Source organism: Bufo bufo, chromosome 8 (assembly GCF_905171765.1).
Source record: "Bufo bufo chromosome 8, aBufBuf1.1, whole genome shotgun sequence".
Lineage (NCBI taxonomy): Eukaryota > Metazoa > Chordata > Amphibia > Anura > Bufonidae > Bufo > Bufo bufo.
The window spans coordinates 79,045,653-79,067,023 of record NC_053396.1 but is presented as its reverse complement, the minus strand read 5'-3'; the positions used below and the strand labels follow the sequence as shown (position 1 = coordinate 79,067,023).

The window sequence follows — 21,371 nt, the reverse complement described above, 5'->3', positions numbered from 1 at the left end:
GAAGCGGCGATCGTGCCACCCCTGTCAATTAACCCCTCAGGTGCCACAATCAATGCTGATCGCGGCACCTGTGAGTGAAGGCAGGGGGACGCAGCTCCCTCTTCCTTCCGATCAGAGCCCCAGCAGTAAAATCATGGGGCCCCAATCGGTTGCCATGGCAGCCTGGAGGCTGCTGAAGCAATCCAGGCCTGTCATGGCTTTCTCCATAATGAGCTATGCATGAGGCATAGCTCAGAATGAACAGTGTAACAATCCAATCCGCCTGAATAGACCTCTATTAGGATGAATAGGAGAGGGGATCAAAAGAGTCCATGTACTAGGCCCCTAAGAGGGCTAATAGTTATTTATTTAAAAAGTTAAAAAAAAAAAAAATACCAGTATATGAAAAGTTTAAATCATCCCCCTTTCCCAATTTTACATATAAAAAATATATAAAACAATAAAAAAAAATAAACATATTGGGTATCGCAGCAGCTGAAAATGTCTGAACTATTAAAATATAAAAAAATAAATAAAAAATTCAGAAATAAAAATGAAAAACACACGATTTGTTATTTTTTTTTTGGTCATCTTGTCCCACCAAAATTGAACAACAGTGATCACAAAGTCGTACATGCTACAAAAATGGTACCAATAAAAACTACAGTTTGTTATGCAAAAAACAAGCCCTCCTACAGCTCTGTAGACCAAAATATTAAAAATGATGTCAGAATATGGTGATGCAAAAAAAATGTAGATTTTTCCAATGGTTTAATAAAAATAAAAAAAAAAAAAAAACACTATACAAGTTTGGTATTGCCACATTTGTATTTAGCCGCAGAATAAGGACGTCAGGTTTACTACATTGTGAACACTGTGATGTCAAAATCCCCAAAACCTTGTTTTCTTTTCAATTTTGCCACACAAATAATTTTTTACCATTTTCTAATACAAGACATTGTAAATTAAATAGTGGCATTAAAAAATGCATCTTGTCCCACAAAAAATAAGCCCTCATATAACTATGTTAACGGAAAAATAAAAAAAGTTATGGCTATTGGAACGTGGGGAGGAAAAAATCCAAAATGTAAAAAGACGGGCTGGTCTTTAAGGGGTTAGGGTAAATCATGAACTCCAGAAAAGTTGATCTCCATTTCTTGAAGTGTTACATGTGTTATATGCCTCAGTGGTACCATTATGTTCCATAACACTAATGTGGAAGGCAGATATGTTATATAGAGCACTGTTTATCATCTCTAATACCCCATATAAGGCTACTTTCACACTAGCGTTGTTTAAATCCAGCGTTCAATACCGACACCGGATCCGGAAAAACGTGTGAAAACTGATTACATTTGAATCCTGATCAGGATTTTGATCACAATGAAAAAATGCATTGGAAAAAACGGATCCGCCATTTATGGACTTTAACTTTTTTTTCACATTTTTCGGGTTTAACATGCAAAAGCCGGATCCGGTTTGACTGAACACACGGCGCCGGATCCGGCGTTAATGCAAGTCAATGGGAAAAAGACCGGATCCAAGTGTTCAGGATTTTTGGCCGGAGGTAAAAATACAACATGCTACGGTTTTCTGAAAAGCCTAATCAGTCAAAAAGACTGAACTGAAGACATCCTGATGCATCCTGAACGGATTACTCTCCATTCAGAATGCATTAGGATAGAACTGATCAGTTCTTTTCCGGATTTGAGCCCCTAGGACGGAACTCAGCGCCGGAAAAGAAGAACGCTAGTGTGAAAGTACCCTAAGCTGGGGCTACACAGAGTTTGTAGCATTTTTGATAGATTTTATGTGATAGCTGCAAGATTGCATATAGATCAGTTTACTGCTAGGGACTACAACTGCCACTTAATAGTTAAAATCAATCAAAAGTGATACAAAAAGTCTACATGTAGCCCCAAGTCGTACAGTATTGGACTGGCCCACCATAGTACCAGCGGAACCTCTAGGGGGCCCAGGCTCTAAAACCACAATTGCCCCAAAGGTTCATGAGGAAAAAATAAATAAAAAAGGAATATTTGTAGCTGCCTTTAGAGCCCGAAACTTGCCACTAACTTTATTGATGATATGGGGTGAGGCCCCAATAATAAATTTACTCTGATGAGCCCAAGGAACCCAGTCTGACCCTGTTGATATAGCTTTCCTGGCAAACATCTTGGTAAAAACAATCATGACATCATTGAATGGCTTATTAATATGTGGTGTGCCTAACAAATGGCTTTATGTAAACTACCTGCAGAGGGATTTAAGGGAATCTTGATCCAAAAAGCTATGATCTCTCTTCACGCACGCAATGTCCACTGGAAACTGGGAATCTGCAGAAGGAAAAAGCAGGGTGATGATTATCAAAGCTTCACCTGAATAATTCAAAAATATCAAAAGCGTGCTCCAAAGCCTAAAAACATTTAAAAGTAATCAGTGAATTTTAACCCCTTCCAGAACCATACATTTTGACCATCCTGGCATAGCCTACATGTGCAAAAAGTGTCAATTTATGTGGAAATAACTTTGAAATGCTTTCACTGACCCAAGACATTTTGAAACTTTTTTTTAAATCACACATTGTACTTTATGTTACTGGTAAATAGGGGTCTTACCTTTATTTCTAAAAAAATAGTGATATTTCACAAGAGTTATTAATAAACATTCACCATAGCTCTACTTTATGTTGGCATCATTTTGTAAATGCAATTTTACTTTTTTTAAGCATTAGATAGCTTACAATTTTAGATTTTCTGCAAATTTCCAAAACTGACTGACTTTTTTTTTAAGGACCAATTCAATTTTGAAGTGACTTTGAGAGGCCTACATAGAAACCACCCATAAATGACCCCATTTTAGAAACTAAACTGCTCAAACTGATTTTAGAAACTCTGTTAACACCTTAGGTGTTCCACAGTAATTAAAGGGGTTGTCTCATCTTAGATAATGGGGGCATATCACTAGGATGTGCCCCCATTGTCTTATAGGTGCAGGTCCCACCGCTGGGAGCCGCACCTATATAGAGAAAGGAGCCCCGCAAGATGGTGGCTGGAGGACTCTGGTCTGGCCACCTTAAGCTGGCTCCCCATAGAGGTGAATGGGAGCATACTGCGCATGCTCCTATTCATTTCTATGGGGCCGACGAAAATAGCCGAGCCAGGGCTCTGCTATTTTCAACCGGCCCCACAGAAAATGAATGGAGGGTGGATGCGCATGCGCAGTGCGACCTCCTTCACTTGCGGGGCTCCGTTCTCGATATAGGTGCAGGTCCCAGCAGTGGGACCTGCACCTATAAGACAATGGGGGCATATCCTAGCAATATGCCCCCATTGTCCATGATGAGACAACCCCTTTAAAGTAAAACGTGGTGAAATTTAAAAAGGTCATGCAGAATTTACATTTTTATCATTTTATTCCTATAACACATCAAGGGTTAACAGCAAAACAAACCTGATGTAGTGTTTCTAAAACACAGAAACACAGCACAATAAGAGGGCTTGCTGTTCATACTGGCACTCGCTGGGCACTGTTGACACATACAGCAGTTTATGACCACCTATAGAGCATTTCTTTAAACTGCAGAACCAAGATAATTAAGGCAATTTTGACCCCATACCGTAGGTGTTTCTTCAGAAATGGATCTGTAGTGGATATGTAGTACACCACACCTGGGGGTACTACAAAATATTTATTGTTGTGCATTGTATTTCACCGTTTGTCTCCTGATTATTACTAACAGCAAGGAAGATATGGCAAAGGTTGGCAGGATCAGGGTTAACATAATGTCCCTCCCCTCTTGATAAGAGTGGACTGCTCCTGCTTCCTGCCAGGAGGGGGAGTTCCTGTAGCTTTAGAGTGGAGAGGATGCAGCCTGCAGTGCTCCTACTCCTATTATAGACTGATCCAGAGAGAACCACTACATTGCCTCAAGAGAGGATAAATACAGTGAAGTGACCTACTACATACTACTGCTGTGAAGTGAGGGAATACAGCTGAAGACACCCTCATCACCAAACAACCACTTGGCCTGTGTCACCTAAGAGCGGAATTGGCAACAGCCAAACTACCTCCATATCCTTGCTGGTGCCAGAGAAGAATTGCACTAAAGCCTACTGCTACTGTATATATTTTCAAGTTCTAAAAATGACTGTTACGTTTAGCTCTGGCCTTATTCTTTAGTGCTATAACTTTCACTGCAACAGACCCAGGGGAGCGACGGTCCGAAGTAGAACACCATGACACAACTACATCAGGGCCACTACCAGTCCCATAGGGGCTTGCTGCAGATAGTGAAAAATTAAAATGTCAAATTTTCCACAGACATTTCAGTCCCAATATGTTTTTCCCAACTTGTGCCACTGTAAAAAAGTTAGCTCTCTAATATTACACTGCGTTTCCTGATTACAGAAACACTACTAAAAGTTTATGAATCAATGGCCAGCAGTCTGCTATAATGGTTTATCTTGGTGTTATCAGTTGGGTATGTGTCCCTGCATAGTCTACACTAGTGGCACTGATTGGATAGTGTCAGACTGTGCAGGGACACACCTCCAACTGCTGGCAATCCATTCATAAACTTCTAGTAGGATTAATAGTGGAAAGGTACAACAAAGAGTTATAAGACTAGACCCTCCAGATTACATAAGGAATGCAAGGAGTAACTAAAACAGTCATGTCTGGAGAGGTGACAGGTCTCTTTAAAGCAGCTTTACAGGGGTCTTATATTGATGAGCTATCCACAGGATAGGTCATCAGTATCTGATCACCAGGCACCCCTGCCGATCAGGTGTTTGAAGAGGAGGCGGCGCTCCATGCAAGCGCTAGTTCCTCTTCATTACACTGCCCGTCTTCTCGGAAGCAAGTGTAATTACAAGGACTACCTCTAGTCACTTGAATGGAGAGAGTTCTTGTAAATACACTAAGCCGCTGCTACAGTGGAGACAACGTATAGTGTAATGAAGATGAAGTAGGGCTTGCATGGAGCTCCATCTCCTCATTAAATAGCTGTTCAGAGAGGGTACCGGGTGTCAGACCCCCGCCAATCAGATATTCATAGCCAATGATAAGTCATCAACATAAAACCCCCCGCACAACACGTTTAAAGGCCCTTTATCCTTAGACAAAAGCTGCCCTACACCACCATAAATAATAGCACTACACACTGCTGGCACTACTGTATGTTGGAGGAGGTAATTGGTATCTCCTCATATGTGTGTTATTTGTGTACTGTATAGCAAAACCATTACTACATTTGCTTAAGTGCACAGTATGGCAGTAACATCTTCTCCCACTGTATAGTTATGGCTGGACTGGGAGCAAAGCTTAGGGGAGGCCGGCATGACAGGGGTTTGGCTCAGGGAGACACCTGGAAGTGGTGATAGGTTAGTTCGTAAAAGGGTGGCGGACTAGAGAGATTAGGGGGATAGGGATTGGTTAATTTGAGCTTAGGGGTGGGGTTTAGGGGTTAAAAGAAGGAGACAGGGAGAAGAAGGGCACCATTTTAGGTGGGAAGTAAGAGTCCCACCCGCCCACCCTAGTGTTTCCTTTAGGTGGGTGTGGCAGTGTTCTGGGAATGTTGGGAGTTTGTGGGTCTTGGTCGGTGAGGTAGGAAATTGAGGGAGAAAGTCTTGTCACAGCGGCTGTGGCGGGGGGGGGAGGTCCTTGAAGTTGGTTTATTCACTGGTGAGGATGATGGGAGGGCTCCGCGGTTGGGGCTGGACTCCCAGTGGTGGCGGAATTGAAGGAGGGGCCATTCAGCTGTGCTTCCGAGCTGGCAGGCAACGGCTGGAGGCAAGATGGCACTCTGGTGAAGTATTCCAGTTATTTGGGGCTTCAAGGACCTCCCCTTGATAGGAATTGATTATTGTCATGGTTATTTTATATGGTTATTTATATTCTATATTGTTTGTTAATAAAAACGGCTGCTGTGGCCGATTTATTCCAATCTGGTGTCCGAGTCTTTATTAAAAGTTAAGGGGGTATAGGGATGTTTGGGGAAAATGGATTAGAAAAAGAGGTGGAGGTAGTTAGGGGGGTGCCTTTAAGGGCATGGGAGGATGAGAAAAGGGGTCGACCGGCAAGTAGCCAATACCCCCGTCAAGTGACATTTACGTTACAACAATGGGATTAACTAGGTTCGTTAAAGGGGTTGTCCTAGCTGTGTATTTTTGAAAAGAAAAAAAAAGTCCCTTGTACAATTTTGTGTCAGTTAAAAGCAGCAAAGCAATGTTTTTGCTATTTTCCACGTTCTGGAGCTGATTCACCACTTCCATCAGGAACAGGAAGGAAGGTTTTGCACCTAGTTATGAGCTTAGGTTGTTAGCAGTTGCTGTCGTCTTTGTTATTTGGGAGCTGTTTTCAGGAGGGGGTGATCTGGAAGTCACTTGGTCAGACAATGGTTGGCCTGACACTTCCCCATGATGCCATGCTTCCAGCTATTGTTCCCACAGTCTGTTCCATCCTCTCAGCCCCGTGTGAGTGTCGGGGCCTCGATTCCTGAGTTTGTGGCTCAGGCTGAAAGATACTCGCACTGAGGTAAGCAGCAGAGGCCCGGGCACCGGTGCCAGGCAACACAGACACTCCAGGAAGGATATGCTCCAAATCAATTTGACCCGTGATAAAGAGACACAGGTTCAGGAAAATATTACCTTCATACAACTGTGCATACTGGGGGAATCCCGCAGCCCGCAACCAGTCACAAGACTTCTTAGCCTCAATGTCTGTAACAAGAATAGAAAACATTAATGTTAATTATGTTCCCAATAGCCTGCATTATAATCCAGTAAAACAAAGTTTTTATTAGATTTTTTTTCCTAAAGTTCGTTCTTATATTTAGTCAAATCTGAACAGACTTGAAATTCTGAAATGAGGCACAAACGTTTTTGGGTAAATTCCCACACAGCAGATTTGTTGCAGGAACCTCTGACTGAAAATCTTTCCCATTCATCTAAATGGGATTGCACTGTGGTAAACTCATAGCTGTCTGCAAACCCCCTTCAGATGAATAGGACGGCCGCAAACGTTTCTGCAACAAGCCTGCCATGTGCGAGCTCATAGTGGCCAGAAGTTCTGTACGGACATTTTCTAGGAATTTCTATTTCTGGAAAAATGGGCGACGACCAATGTAGATGACACCAAAAGGTTTCCGCCCTGCTTTTACTGATCTTGGTATACACCTCGGCTCTGGCATAACCATGAGAAGATTTGGTGTTCACAACTCTGGGAAAGCTGGGTGACAAGCATGGTGGAAATGTAATAGCAGCCATATTGGTTTCCAGGACAAGAAATAAAGAAGAAACTGCTGGACAGAATTATTCAAGTGAAAATATCTTTCTATGCACTGACTGGTGGCACTTGTCTTATACTCCACATTTGTATTTAGTTTATGCACTTACGGTATATAGCGCTACTTTATTCTGCATCCAACTGTCTCTAATGGGGCTCACAATTTAAGGTCCCTATCAGTATGTCTTTGGAGTGTGGGAGGAAAACAGTGTACCCGGAGGAAACCCACGCGAACGCAGGGAGAATTAGAATACACATTTATTACAGCCGCTCTTTATAGACACAGTCGAGGAGAAGTCTAGCGTCAGTCGATTTGCTTATCATTCTTAGAACCCATTGTGATTCTCCCGCTCCGGCACGTTTCTAGAGCTCCCCCTCCCTTACACTCTGCTAAATAGTTTCCACTGCTAAATATTTTCCAGCAGGAGCTGAGAGAAGACCTTTACAACCGTCCTCTCAATTTTAGATCATCACTTTAAAGCATGCCGCAGGGTGAGATGCCCCCTGCACTATAACTGGATGTACATTCCAGCTTTTTTTTACTTGCCTCAGCCATAGTAGAAGGTAAACTTAACCAACGTAGCAAACTAATAACCATGAATGACACATATTTTGGAAATAGATCACCTTTAGCTAGAAGCCTAAGGCTATAAAGCCATCAGACTCTACTATTGAGTCATTTGTAAGAATGTTGTCAGTAGGCTATCATTACACTGGTGCATTTCCTATGTCAGCAATGCATGAATGTTACCTTGTAGCAGAGTACGCCATAAATCACTACACGCAAGTCAGGTCAGACACTGGTGAACATGACTTCTTTACTGAGCCAAGACTAGACCTACTGATTAAGGTGCTCTCTCCCTAAGGAGAGTTAGTTCCCCCCTGACCCGGACACAGGCCTCTCACCCAGTTAAACCAGTACTCTCTGCTCTGCACTGATGAGGGGCAATTTCCCCGAAACAGCTGTCTGCAGATGAGGTGCTGGCTTATTTAATATCCAAGTCATGTCTCAAGGCCTATTTTAAGAGCTGAACATTGACTTGTAGGATAGCTGCCTTATATCTGGTGGCATTAGAGGCAGAGCTTGTTAAGAGCTCATTTGCATCCCTTCCCTACCAGAATTCCAGAGGAGCATGTATGGCCTATAAGTCTCCTCACACTGATTAAGGTGCTCTCTCCCTAAGGAGAGTTAGTTCCCCCCTGACCAAGACTAGACCTAGCATGCCTCAAGTGTCCATGTCCTTCACAAGTTTAGTTCACATGGTAAGCTTCTATAGTCATTGAGCCATACTAGTTGTGTCAATGTTCCTGCAGCAAGCCTCAAACAGCTTTATGAGATACCTCAGCAGAGGCCAGGCACCAAGAAATGATCTTCACTGAGCCATACTAGTTGTGTCAATGTTCCTGCAGTAAGCCTCAAACAGCTTTATGAGATACCTCAGCAGAGGCTGGTCACATTTTTCTTCAGTGAAAAATGTATATGAAAAAACATCTGCAGCAGCACTAAGGTCCTGACCAGCTTGCACAGGTTATGGGACAGCAGAACAAGAATTGCTTTAGAGGCAGAAACAAAGTTTGTGACATTTATTATGAAGCAGAGAACATTGTTGCATATAAATGTAATATACTAGACTATATAATGACTTTAATAAAGCAACCCTCTCTAACTAGCGTATGGAAGCATTTCATGGGCTAAGAGCACCTCTGGGAACCAACCATGGGAACCATTTCTTGGCGATTCTGACTGGTATTAATACCAAGCAAAAAAACGTATTTTTGATCCCTTTAAAATAAAGTATTCATAACAAAGGTATTCCTAAAGTTTAAGACCATTAATTTAGCAGTACATCTAAAAGAAATGCCAAAACCTTTACCACATGCCCAAAGCCCGAGCCTAGGCACAATAAATGTTGAAGTCTCTGGTTTTAAATGGTGGACCTGACCTTCTCTTGCATTGCCAAGGATCAAACACAAGGAGTGAACACATGAAGCTGTGTCAAGCTGTATATTAAAAACATGTGCAATTTCTTGTAACATCCCATCCCCCACCTGACATTTTATTCTTTTAAAAGAGATTTTTTTTCCCCTCAGATGTCTAGACACAATCCTTGTACATTGGGTGTGATTTATATACTAGCTTTATTAGAACCAGACACTATATTTCTAAAAAGACCAGAACATTTCATGGCCCCGATTTATCATGCCCTCACTCCAGAATTCGGGCTTCAAAAAGTCCCAAAATATTGATTCACTCGTTCATCCGGTGATCTGCTGCACCTTCAGATGGGCAAATTATCGGTAACGAGCATTCGCAGGAACGTTCGTCCCCGATAATCTGTCCATGTAAATCCACCTTTAGGTAAAGGACAAGACAAACAAACATGTGACGTGATAAATATGCTAAAAAGTACTCCAACACAGACTTAAGCAAAACAGGCTTCAAATATTCCCCTCATGATAAATTCACCCCATGTCTTTTTCCCAGTCACATACGTGTGTCCCGTTTGATAAATCTGTCTGGCTTAACATACTTTTTCTGTGTCACTTTTTTCCTATTTTTAAATGTCCACATTCCACAAACATATCTAAATCCTGGCCAAACAGGACCATAGTTTCTAGGAAAATACAACCTTACAAGATACCACCAGTTTCTAGAAATCGCAATATAAAATACAGACGCTCTGTATCTGTGAGGAGTGGATGGCAATACCTGCTCAATCCTCAGAGGAAATGACCATGTGCCGGAAATGGCTTGATGGGAAAGGGGGCAACTGGGATTTGACAGCAAAGGACAAGGGGTACATTTATCAAAACTGGTGTAAAGGAAAACTGGCTTACTGCCCATAGCAACCAATCAGATTCCTTCTTTCATCTTCCAAACGAGCTCTGGAAAATGACAGATGCAATCTGATTGATTACTGTGGCCAACCAAGTCAGATTTTATTATTTACACCAGTTTTGATAAATCTCCCCCAATGTTTTAGCAGATAGTCGCACCAACAAGAAGCCGGTAAATCAGGTCCACAGCATAACATTGCGTACGAAAAAAGTGAAGAGAAGGAATCGGTAAGTGTGGTACTCAATTGCAGGAAACCCTGGCGGCTATAGTTGTCTTTTCTTATGAGGTGAGATGCTACAGAGACCCTCAGTTAAATCAAATTAAGAAAAAAAAAATAAAAAAACTTTGCCACCCACATACAAATGTAACCAGCGGCTTCTCACCTAGGGAGGGGTTCTCAGAACCATCGAAGCTCAACTAAGGGCTCATGCACACGTCCACAAATTGATGATCTGCAGAAAACAGATTTTTATGCCCATATTATTTCTACCTTTTCTCAGCTGGGCTCTCATATTTTGCCTGCAGGGCAGTAGTTTGTTGCAAGGCGAATAACCACGAAGTAAAAAGGCACATGGTATACCGCAAACTGGCAGGTCTGGAGCAATTATAGGTGAAGCACATTGCTTTTGTGTGTTTCATCTCTACTAGCTGAGGATGAAACAGGAATTTGTTGGCATACAGCATGCCCTGTGGTTTACAGCCATCTGGCACACTACCACCCACAGCTGTAATGATAAAAACCCAACCTGAGGCAGCATTCACATGACCATGAGATGACCGGACAGCAAACCACGGATCCGCAAAACACAGACACTGGCCATGCGCACTCCGCATCAAGGTGCAGATCCGTAAGATTCAGCCAAAGATAGGGCATGTGCTTTCTTTTGCAGTGCAGAGGCATAGACCCAGAAGCACAAGGACTTGTGCTCATGTTTTGCAGATACGCTGTTTATTGTCCTCAACATGCCCATCACACGTTCATGTGAATGCACCCTTAGGGTGCCCCTACAGTTTCAGGCTTTGTAATGCAGTTTTTAAAGCCAAAATCGGATGTGCATTACACTTTTCAATCCACTCCTGGATCTAGCTTTAAAACTGCATAAATAAAAATAAAAACCCTAGGGGCCCCTACACAAACAAATTTGATCCTGCATTTTTTGATCACTGAAAAAAAGAAAAATCACGGTAGAAATTGCTTGCTTACCACTAGTGGTTTTTATGGTGGCTTCCCAGTGGTGTTTTTCATAAAGGCAATGTTTGAGTGATTTTGAAAAAATGCCAAAGCCTCAACATGCTGCATTCTGAAAACACCAGGATTCGAAAAAAAAAATAAAAAAATCCTAATTTGGCTTTAAAAAGTCGCAACTCTAGCGGATTTGTGACTTTTCCGTGCCATTGCGACTTTACTAGTCGCAACTGGCATTTTACACCTCGCCAGTTTTACAAAAAGGGGCATGGTGAGGGCAAAGTGTGGGCGGGCCCATCAGTCCTGACTCATTTATCATCATTTATGCCAGAAATGTGTGTAAATAATGACTGAAATCTATGGCTGCTCCGAGCTGCTGCAGATTTCTTTCCAGTGCACGGACCTGCGTCTTGTCATAAGTTACATGCCTCTGGCAGAGCAAGCCCCATCTAGACTGGCGTAGCACACACTGGTCTTGATGAATCATATTGTCCAATGTGAAGTCCTTCATGAAAGGCCTCTTTCCAGGAAAGAGCTAATTTGTCTTATGGGCCACTGGTTCTAACCTTGGCAATATGTGAGGTCACGTCTATTTGTAAATGCTAAATTCAGGATCAAGCCATCAAAAAGAACAAAGAGCAGACAGGTCACAATGTCTTTGTACAGAAGCCACACCTGGATATTTACCTGGCCAGCAAAGCCTTGTGAAGGAAAGAAGGACATTGTCTATTCTGCTATATACCAAGTAAATGAAAAAAATTTAACTATGTACTTTGTGTCTGAAAATGGCCCTCAGTCCCTGCTCTCATATGTAACCAGCACAGGCATGGTGACACATTGTCCTTGTCACACTATACACCCACTTCATCCCAGGCTCTGGAATGAGTTATGTCACCGTCACGTGATTTGGACTGTATTATACTTTGGACTGACTAACCCATATTACAGACACAACCTGCAGACCCCTTGCAGCTCCACGTTCACTTCAAAGTCTAGTTCACTAAAATTGTGCGGCTCAGGTATTGCAGTCATAATACATCCTCATGAAGATATCATTAATACTGCAATAGAAGTAATCAGCAAACCTTGCTTGACTTGTGGTCACATCTACTGGAGCACAGGAACTCACTCCATGGCACTGTTGCGTTGAGGAGTGAAATTTTCTATAAATTCAACTATTGCTCAAGCTAAAAAGCAAAAAAGTCATTACTCAGCCCTGGTGTAAAACAAAGCGCGACATGGACATGAACTCAGCCAGTACTCAGGGATTACTAGGCTCTTCAAGTACAGAGACACACGTCCACCTCTTGCCAGGGATGAGGTCCATATCTGATAATGTGAATACAATGTCACCTGGCTTCTGAATAATAAGGCTGGCTTCACACGCAACAATGTTTGTTGGCCACGTGCTAAATACATGTGACATCCTGAAACTTTAGTGTCATCCAGCGCATGCATTAAACCAACTTATATGCCCGCATTCACCCAGTTGAGGTTCTTTCAGCCTCCGTTGGGCCAGCATTCATTAAGGATAGTGTTTCTTCACAGTATGGAACAGAACCGCACACAGCACTGTTTTATACAGAGGCATTCAATAAGAAAGTATTCCGAACAGTATAACTTTTATTTGTTGCTTTGCTTTTTAACATGCGATGTCAGTGTCATCCACTAAACGTATATCAACAACAAGTCAGTAAATCATCCCGATGGAAACCTTGGAAGCCACTGCAGACACAGTGTGAAAACATCCTTATATCGGCCAACCAACCAGGCATCTGAACAGGCTAAATATATAAACAGAGAAACAGTATATGTCCAGCCATGATGGAAATACAATTTTAAAAATGAGTTCACGTGTCAGCTATTATTGTAAAAGGGAATGCAACAAGTCCAGAAGGGAACACATCAAATCGCCCTCAAACTACTTGGTCAAGGCCAGGCTCATTTAGTGTTTTTCTAGTATTTATGTGCAGATAAATGTTGTGATCATTGCTTCTGAAGGAAAGTTCATGTTGTTGCTCCAAGTGTTAATGATATGCCAGGACATATAATTGTAATGAGAAGGGAGAGACCTCATAAGGGAATTTCAGAATAGGAGGAAAAGGAAGCTTCCTCCCAGCCTGTATTGTACTTGACGGAACTGCATTCCAAACTATGATGACTGCCGAAAGTAAAGGAGAGGGTTAATGAACAGCAAATGAAACATAATTTGTACCCAAGACTGTAAAGTTAGGCTGCATATAAAATCACCCACCACCAGAAGTGCCAGTTATGTCTCAGGCAGATATGTAAAGGATTACGTGTGGTCAGTTTAGGGTCTTGTCAAAAGAGGCTCTCAGAGACTACGTCTGGGTAGTGTAGCTTTTGGTGAGAGGTTTCTAACTGCTAGACATGCCTCTACGATGGACTGGAAGACATTTTGCAAAGTTCATAGACATCGAAAGGATATGCATGATTGGACTGAGAGAAGCAAGATGGTTGTTTCAAAAAAATCACCCACCATCTAGGCCGTTTTGATCTATATGTTAAGAAGTGTTGGGAGCAGTAGTTATTTGAGGGCACGCACACACACAGAACAGGCCAGGATCAATTGATCTGCCGATGAGCACAAGCAGGTCCAACAGTTTTGTTGTCCACCATCCATACACCTTCATAACACATTCCCGTCTCTGGCAGGACCATACGCACTTGCTTAGCAGAAATAAATTTGGGTCACAGCACTCATTACGTGTCCTGCCATTGACAGCCAACCACCATTGTCTTTGTTGGCAGTTGTGAACAAGAAACCTGACCTGCTATGGACTGTGGAAAGGTATAGTCTTTAGTGACCAATCCAGGTTCTGTTTGGGATCCCACAACAGTCGGGACTTGTCGCGAGCGCTTCAATCCTGCTTTTGGAGTAACAACACTGCCCTAACTGCAGTCAGTCACCCTAGTAGTGATATGAAGGACACTAACAGCTCAGCAATATGTGTAGGACGTTCTGCGTCCACATGTGTTGCCTCTCCCGGCAGGGTTTCCAAGCAGGATAATGCTTGTCCACACGCAGCAAGGGTTCCCCAGGAATGTCTTTGCCAGATTGCAACACTTCCTTGCCCTGCCATGTCAGAGTTATCACCAACAGAGCATTTTTGGGACCCCCTAGGATACAGGCTTCAGCAACTTACAAGTGTACAGAATTTACAGGCCCAGCTGCAATATTTATGAGCAAATCTGCTGCAGGATACAGCAATGGCGCAGACTGGGGGGGCGAAGCCCTTTAGGGGAGGCCCCCATGACGGGGGGTTTGGTTAGGGAGCCCCGGGGGATCGTTGGATTGGAGGATGTGATTAAAGGGGGGAACAAATGGGTTAGGATAGGCCAGTTCGAGTTAGGGGGGAGGAGTTAAGGGGGTTTATGTACTGGGTGAAGAAGGAGAAGGGAGCCATTTTAGGTAGAAAGTTAAGCTGGCATTACCTGAAGCGACATGGAGCAGCTGGAGGCAGCGATCCTTGACTTGCGGGCGGCAGCGGAGGTGAGAGGCTCGGCATGGGCCCAAGAGCAGGTGCAGCTGCTGCTGAGGGGGGCGGGTGAGGCTCCCGTTTTGCCTCATCCTCCAGTGATACGGCGGCAGCGGGCTAGGCCGCCAGCGCACTTCTCCCCATCCTCTTCCCTCCCTCGGGCTCAGCGCCGGATCCGGAGCCCCTCGCGGGACCCTTCACGTCGGATGCCGCCGGTGCCAGCTCCATCCAGGCCCCGACGTGGAAGGAATCCTACTTGCAGGCGGAGCCCCAGGGGTGGCCGGGCCCAGCCACCTCCTTCTGTGACCGGGGACGTCGGGGGAGCGGGACCAGGTGCAGCGGGCGACTCCGTAACTCCTGGCATGGAGGCGGCCCCTCGGCGTGGGAGGAATAGCCAGCAGCGCGGGGCTGCTGCTAGTGAGGCGGTCGGTGGCAGCAGGCCCCAGGATCTGAGGAGAGAAGGAAGCTCCGCCTCCTGGACCGCATGTGAGGCAGAAGTTAACCTCAGCGTCCCTGGTCTGATCAGGGCCAGGAGGCAGAAAGAAGCAGCAACTGTCCGGATTCAGTGCCAGCGGTGGGGACATGCTGTGGATATGGTTCCTGCCTTGCCAGGAGGCAGGGTGAAGACAGAAATTCCATTTCCCTCGAGCAGCCAGACGACGACGACCCTGGTCCCAGCGTGTCCAGGGGACAGCATGAAGATGGTGGTGTCACAGGACCAGACAGTGCGGCGCAGAGGAGAAGACATCCGGATTCAGGATTCGTGGCTGATGGGCACACAGCACCCAGGCGAGATTGCTTGGGGACCACTTGCGCAGGTAGTGCAGGGTATGGGGGCTGGGGGGGGCGGTGGACCCCAGTTGGATTTAAGCAAGGCCTTGGGGCAGCTTTTGGGGGGATTGGCGGGGCTGGTGGCTAGTTGGGGGATGGGGTGTGGCAGGGCCTGGCGGGAGGCCATGGCAGGCATGGGGTGTGCAGGGCCTGGCGGGAGGTGCGGGGTCAGTGGGGGAACAGCGGCGGGGGTTACCAGGCGTAGGGGTGTCAGTGCAGACGCAGGCGGGGGCTGAGGTGGAGGAGGCCTCCAGTGTCATTCACGTTATTACTGCAGTTGGGGAGTCAATTACGGGGGTTTGTAGTTCAGCTTGGGAGGTCCGGTTGTTTCGTCTGGCATTCTCTTTAGCGTTTTTTGGAGCAATACGGTTGGGTGAACTGGTTTGTCAGTCAGTGAACTTGGTGGGGGGGGACTATTGAGGGACGACGTTGATTTGTTTGCGGTGGAGTTTGTGATCCGGCGGTCAAAGACGGATGTGGTGGGTCGGGGGTCGGAGAGTGGTGTTGTTCAGGATTGGGGGCTGTGATATGTGTCCGGTTCAATGTCTGCAGGACTATGGGTCAAGGGCTGTTGGGACGTCTTCTCCTTTGTTGGTGCACGCAGAGGGGTCTTTTTTTATCCCATTTTCAGTTTTCGGCAGTATTTTATAAGTGTTTGAACCGGTTGGGGTTGGAAAGGGAGGGGTACTTCAGTCACTCCTTTAGGATTGGGGCGGCGACGGAAGCGGCAAGGTTGGGCTTGGGAGAAGAGGTTATCAAGCGAATTGGGCGCTGGGAATCTGTTCGGTTTTGGTCCTACGTTCGCTTAGATCGCTTGTAGGCATTCCGATTGGATGGTGCTTTTGGTCATGTAAAAAGTTGTGGTATTGTTCTTGCAATTTTTCTAGTTGCAGATGCGGCACCCGCTCTGGTGTGGATCCTGGGGCATTCGTACGTCTTCTGGGGGGCCGTCCGGGCAGCGGTTCGGCCGGATGGTCAGCAGTTGGGTTTTGACAGAGTCCGTGGTGGTAAGATGGATAAGGCGCAGGGGCATGGTCTGGAAAGGGGTGTTGCCAGAGGTGCATCGGTTTGTGCGGATGGACAGGGCGCCTGATGTGTTAGTGGTCCACGCGGGAGGCAATGATTTGGCAGCAAGGCCTATTCGGGAGTTGGTGAAGGATATCAAGTGGGACTTGCTACGGCTATGGTCGTTGTTCCCTGGTCTGGTGACCGTGTGGTCGAACATAGTCCCGAGCCGGGTGGAGGCATGCACGATCAGTGGAGGCGGTTAATAAGGCTCACGTGAAGGTGAATAGGGCGATAGGGCGCTTTATGGCTCGGAATGGGGTGGTGGTGGTCAGGCACAGGGAGTTGGAGAGTGGAGTGGGGGCCTTTTGGAGGTCGGACGAGGTGCACTTGAACGCCGTAGGGCTGGATATGTGGAATTTGGCTTTGCAGGAAGGCATCGAGGTTGCCCTGAGGTTGTGGAGGAACGTCCGGAGTTGAGGGGTCAAATCCGGGTGTTGGTGGCGGGAGGGGGGGGTCCTTGGAGTTGGTCACTGTGGAACTTGAGGACATTGGGGGGCACCACGGTTGGGGCTGGACTCCCATGTGGAGCAGGCTGTTGTGGTGAATTGAGGGGGGGGGTCATTCGGTGGTGCCTCTGAGCTGGGGGTAACGGCTGGAGGCAAGAATGGCTCACCCTGGTTCGGCAGCTCGAAGTTTTGGGGCTTCAAGGACCTCCCCCCATTGGGTTAGGTTATTATTGTTATGGTTATTTATGTATTTGTTATTTAACCCCTTCCCGACCTATGACGTGTATACTCATCATGGAGCACTGCTACTTAGCGCTCCATGACGAGTATACACGTCATGGCATTAAACTGTCACCATGTCTACAGACATGGTGACAGCGCTGAGACCCCGGCTGTTACACACAGCCAGGCACCTTGGTCAAGGCCGTATCGGCGATCGCTGCAAACCGCAGGTCAATTCAGACCTGCGGTTTGCAGCGCTTTCTGCAGTTTCTGATCCCCGCGGATCAGAAACTTTAAAATGCCGAAAATAAAGATTTTTCACCCCCCCCCCCTGCACCCCTGAATGATTTTATGCCGGCGGGTGGTGCAGAAAGGGGGGGGGTTGCAGGCGGTGTGGGAGGCGGGATCGCGAACCCCCGCCCGCCTCCTCTTGAATATTCATTGGCGTCCAGTGGGTATACCAGAGTGTTAGCACATTGCTGACACTCTGGTATAAATGGCTGACATCTGTGCTGTGATGTCAGCCGTTTAACCCTTTCCATACCGCGGTCCGTACGGACCGCTGTATGGAAGAGGTTAACAGTCAGGGAGCGCCCTCCCTCTCCCATCGGGGGGCTGCTGTGCCCTTGCAGCCACCCGACAGGAAGGGGTCACAGAGGGAGGGCCCCCCCCTCCTTGCCAATCACCCGCTGCTCTGTTCTGGCAGCAGGTGATGGTTAACATGGCAACAGGACGCCTTCACAGGCGTCCTGTTGCCATGGTAGTGGTAAGTGTGAACTGACTTCTGCTAAAGGCAGAAATTTGTTCACACTAAGTGTAAAGTAAAAAATACAGTACACTATATAGTGTACTGTACTGTATTATACAGACATCAGACCCACGGGATCTTCAAGAACCAAGTGGGTCTGGGTCAAAAAAAATTAAATAAAAAGTGAAAAAAAAGTAAAGATAAAAAAAAAAAAAACACATTTATCACTGAATAAAAATGAAAAAAAATAAAATACACTACACATATTACCGCATCTGTAACGACCTGATCTATAAAACGGTTATGTTACTTTCCCCGCACGGTGAATGCCATAAAAATAAAAAAATAAAAACCATGAGGATATTGAAATTTTGCCCACCTTACTTCCCAAAAAAGGTAATAAAAGTGATCAAAAAAGTCGCATGTATGCCAAAATAGTACCAATCAAACCGTCACCTCATCCCGCAAAAAATGAGCCCCTACATGAGACAATGGTCCAAAAAATAAAAAAAATATATGGGTCTCAGACTATGGAGACACTATAACATGATTTTTTTTGTTTCAAAAATGATATTATTGTGTAAAACTAAAAAAAAATAAAAGTATACATATTAGGTATCGCCACGTCCATAACGACCTGCTCTATAAAAATATCATATGACATAACCCCTCAGGTGAACACTTAAAAAAAACAAAAAAAACAAAAACATTTGCTTTGTCACCTTACGTCACTAAAAGTGCAACACCAAGCGATCAAAAAAGCGTATGCCCCCCACAATGGTGCCAATCTAACCATCATCTTATCCCGCAAAAAATTAGCCCCAACATAAGACAATCGCCCAAAAAATGAAAAAAAAATATGGCTCTCAGACTAACATGTTTTTTTTTTGTTGTTTCAAAAATGATATTATTGTGTAAAACCTAGATAAATTTAAAAAAGGCAGACATATTAGGTATTGCCACGTCCGTAAGAACCTGCTCTATAAAAATCCCACATGACCTAACCCCTCAGATGAACTCTAATTTTTTTTTTAATAAAAACGGTGTCAAAAAAGCTATTTTTTTGTTACCTTACATATCACAAAAAGTGTAATAGCAAGCGATCAAAAATTCATATGCACCCCAAAATAGTACCAATCTAACAGTCATCTCATCCCACATAAATGATACCCAACCTGAGACAATCGCCTAAAAACTCAAAAAACTTTGGCTCTCAGACTATGGAGACACTAAAACATGATTTTTTTTTTTGTTTCAAAAATTATATTGTGTAAAACCTAAATAAATAAAAAAGTATACATATTAGGTATCGCCGCGTCCGTAAGAACCTGCTCTATAAAAATAGCACATGATATAACCTGTCAGATGAACGTTGTAAATAATAAAAAATATAAAAATATTGGCAAATTTTCCATTTTAATCCATTTTTTCCCGTAACAAAGGGTTAACAGCCAAACAAAACTCAAAATTTATTGCCCTGATTCTGTAGTTTATACAAATGCCCCATATGTGGTCGTAAACTGCTGTATGGCCACGCGGCAGGGTACAGAAGGGAAGGAGCGCCATATGGTTTTTGGAAGGCAGTTTTTGCTGGACTGGTTTTTTGACACCATGTACCATTTATAGCCCCCCCTGATGCACCCCTAGAGTAGAAACTCCAAAAAGTGACCCCATTTTGGAAACTATACCCCTCAAGGTATTCAAAACTGATTTTACAAACTTTGTTAACCCTTTAAGTATTCCACAAGAGTTAATGGCAAATGGAGATAAAATTTCAGAATTGCTATTTTTTGTTACTTTGCCTCACAAAAAGTGTAATATAGAGCAACAAAAATCATATGTACCCTAAAATAGTACGAACAAAACTGCCACCTTATCCAGTAGTTTCCAAAATGGGGCCACTTTTTGGGAGTTTCTACTCTAGGGGTGTATCAGGGGGGCTTCAAATGGGACATGGTGTCTAAAAACCAATCCAGCAAAATCTGCCTTCCAGAAACCATATGGCGCACCTTTTCTTCTGCGCCCTGCCGTGTGCCCGTACAGTAGTTTACAACCACATATGGGGTGTTTCTATAAACTACGGAATCAGGGCAGTAAATATAGAGTTTTGTTTGGCTGTTAACCCTTGCTTTGTTACTGGAAAAAATGGATTAAAATTAAAAATTTGCAAAAAAATTGAAATTCAGAAATTTCATCTCCATTTGCCAATAACTCTTGTGGAACACCTAAAGGGTTAACAAAGTTTGTAAAATCAGTTTTGAATACCTTGAGGGGTGCAATTTGCAAAATGGGGTCATTTTTGGGTGGTTTCAAAGCCTCACAAAGTGACTTCAGACCTGAACTGGTCCTTAAAAAGTGGGTTTTGGAAATTTTTAAAAAAATTTCAAGATTTGCTTCTAAACTTCTAAGCCTTGTAACGTCCCCCAAAAATAAAATGTCATTCCCAAAATGATCCAAACATGAAATAGACATAAGGGGAATGTAAAGTAATAACTATTTTTGGAGGTATTACTATGCATTATAGAAGTAGATAAATTGAAACTTGGAAATTTGCAAATTTTCCCAAATTTTTGGTAAATTTTGTATTTTTTTATAAATAAAAATGAATTTTTTTGACTCCATTTTACCAGTGTTATGAAGTACAATATGTGACGAAAAAAAACTCTCAGAACGGCCTGGATAAGTAAAAGCGTTTTAAAGTTATTCACACATAAAGTGACACTGGTCAGATTTGCAAAAAAATAAGGTCCTTAAGATGAAAAATGGCTTGGTCCTGAAAGGGTTAATAAACAGCTGCTGTGGCCATCACATTTCCAGTCAGTTGTCCGAGTCTTATGTGGGTTCGGTGATTGGGGGAATGTAATGGGGATGGTGGGGGATACAAGAAAGGGCAATTAGGTAAGAAGAAGCGAACGATACATAACCAATACCCCCGTCATGTACAGAACCTGTATGTTTCCATGTCCAACCATTTTTCCAAGTAAACGTATCCTCTCTCTCCAATATTGTAATCACTTACATATCATAGCATTCACACATATAAAGTTTTATTTTTTCCCCCCGACAACTTCTTCTTGGTGATAAGATTGGAGTGCTGGTAACTGCACACTAGTGCTTGTGATCTACTAATGGCCCATTATGGGGGGTACATTCTAATTTATGTGAACACAACCAAGAAGAACCTAAAAATATGAGCTGTACAATGCACTTATTCTCCATGAGGAAAGGACACTCCATGAACTCATGAGCTCAACAGTACATGCTA

The 21,371-nt window shown here is 44.1% G+C and overlaps 1 protein-coding gene across 5 annotated transcripts in view; it reads right to left on the bottom strand.

The window, feature by feature from the left end:
• Positions 1-21,371, bottom strand: part of STARD8 (StAR related lipid transfer domain containing 8) — a 279,975-nt gene that overhangs the window by 61,963 nt on the left and 196,641 nt on the right. For all 5 annotated transcript variants that reach the window (XM_040442137.1, XM_040442141.1, XM_040442136.1 and 2 more), the window contains 2 exons: positions 6,630-6,701; positions 2,234-2,315 (listed from right to left, as the gene is read on the bottom strand). In XM_040442137.1, the coding sequence (XP_040298071.1) occupies positions 2,234-2,315; positions 6,630-6,701 (154 nt within the window). The remainder of the gene's footprint in view (positions 1-2,233; positions 2,316-6,629; positions 6,702-21,371) is intronic.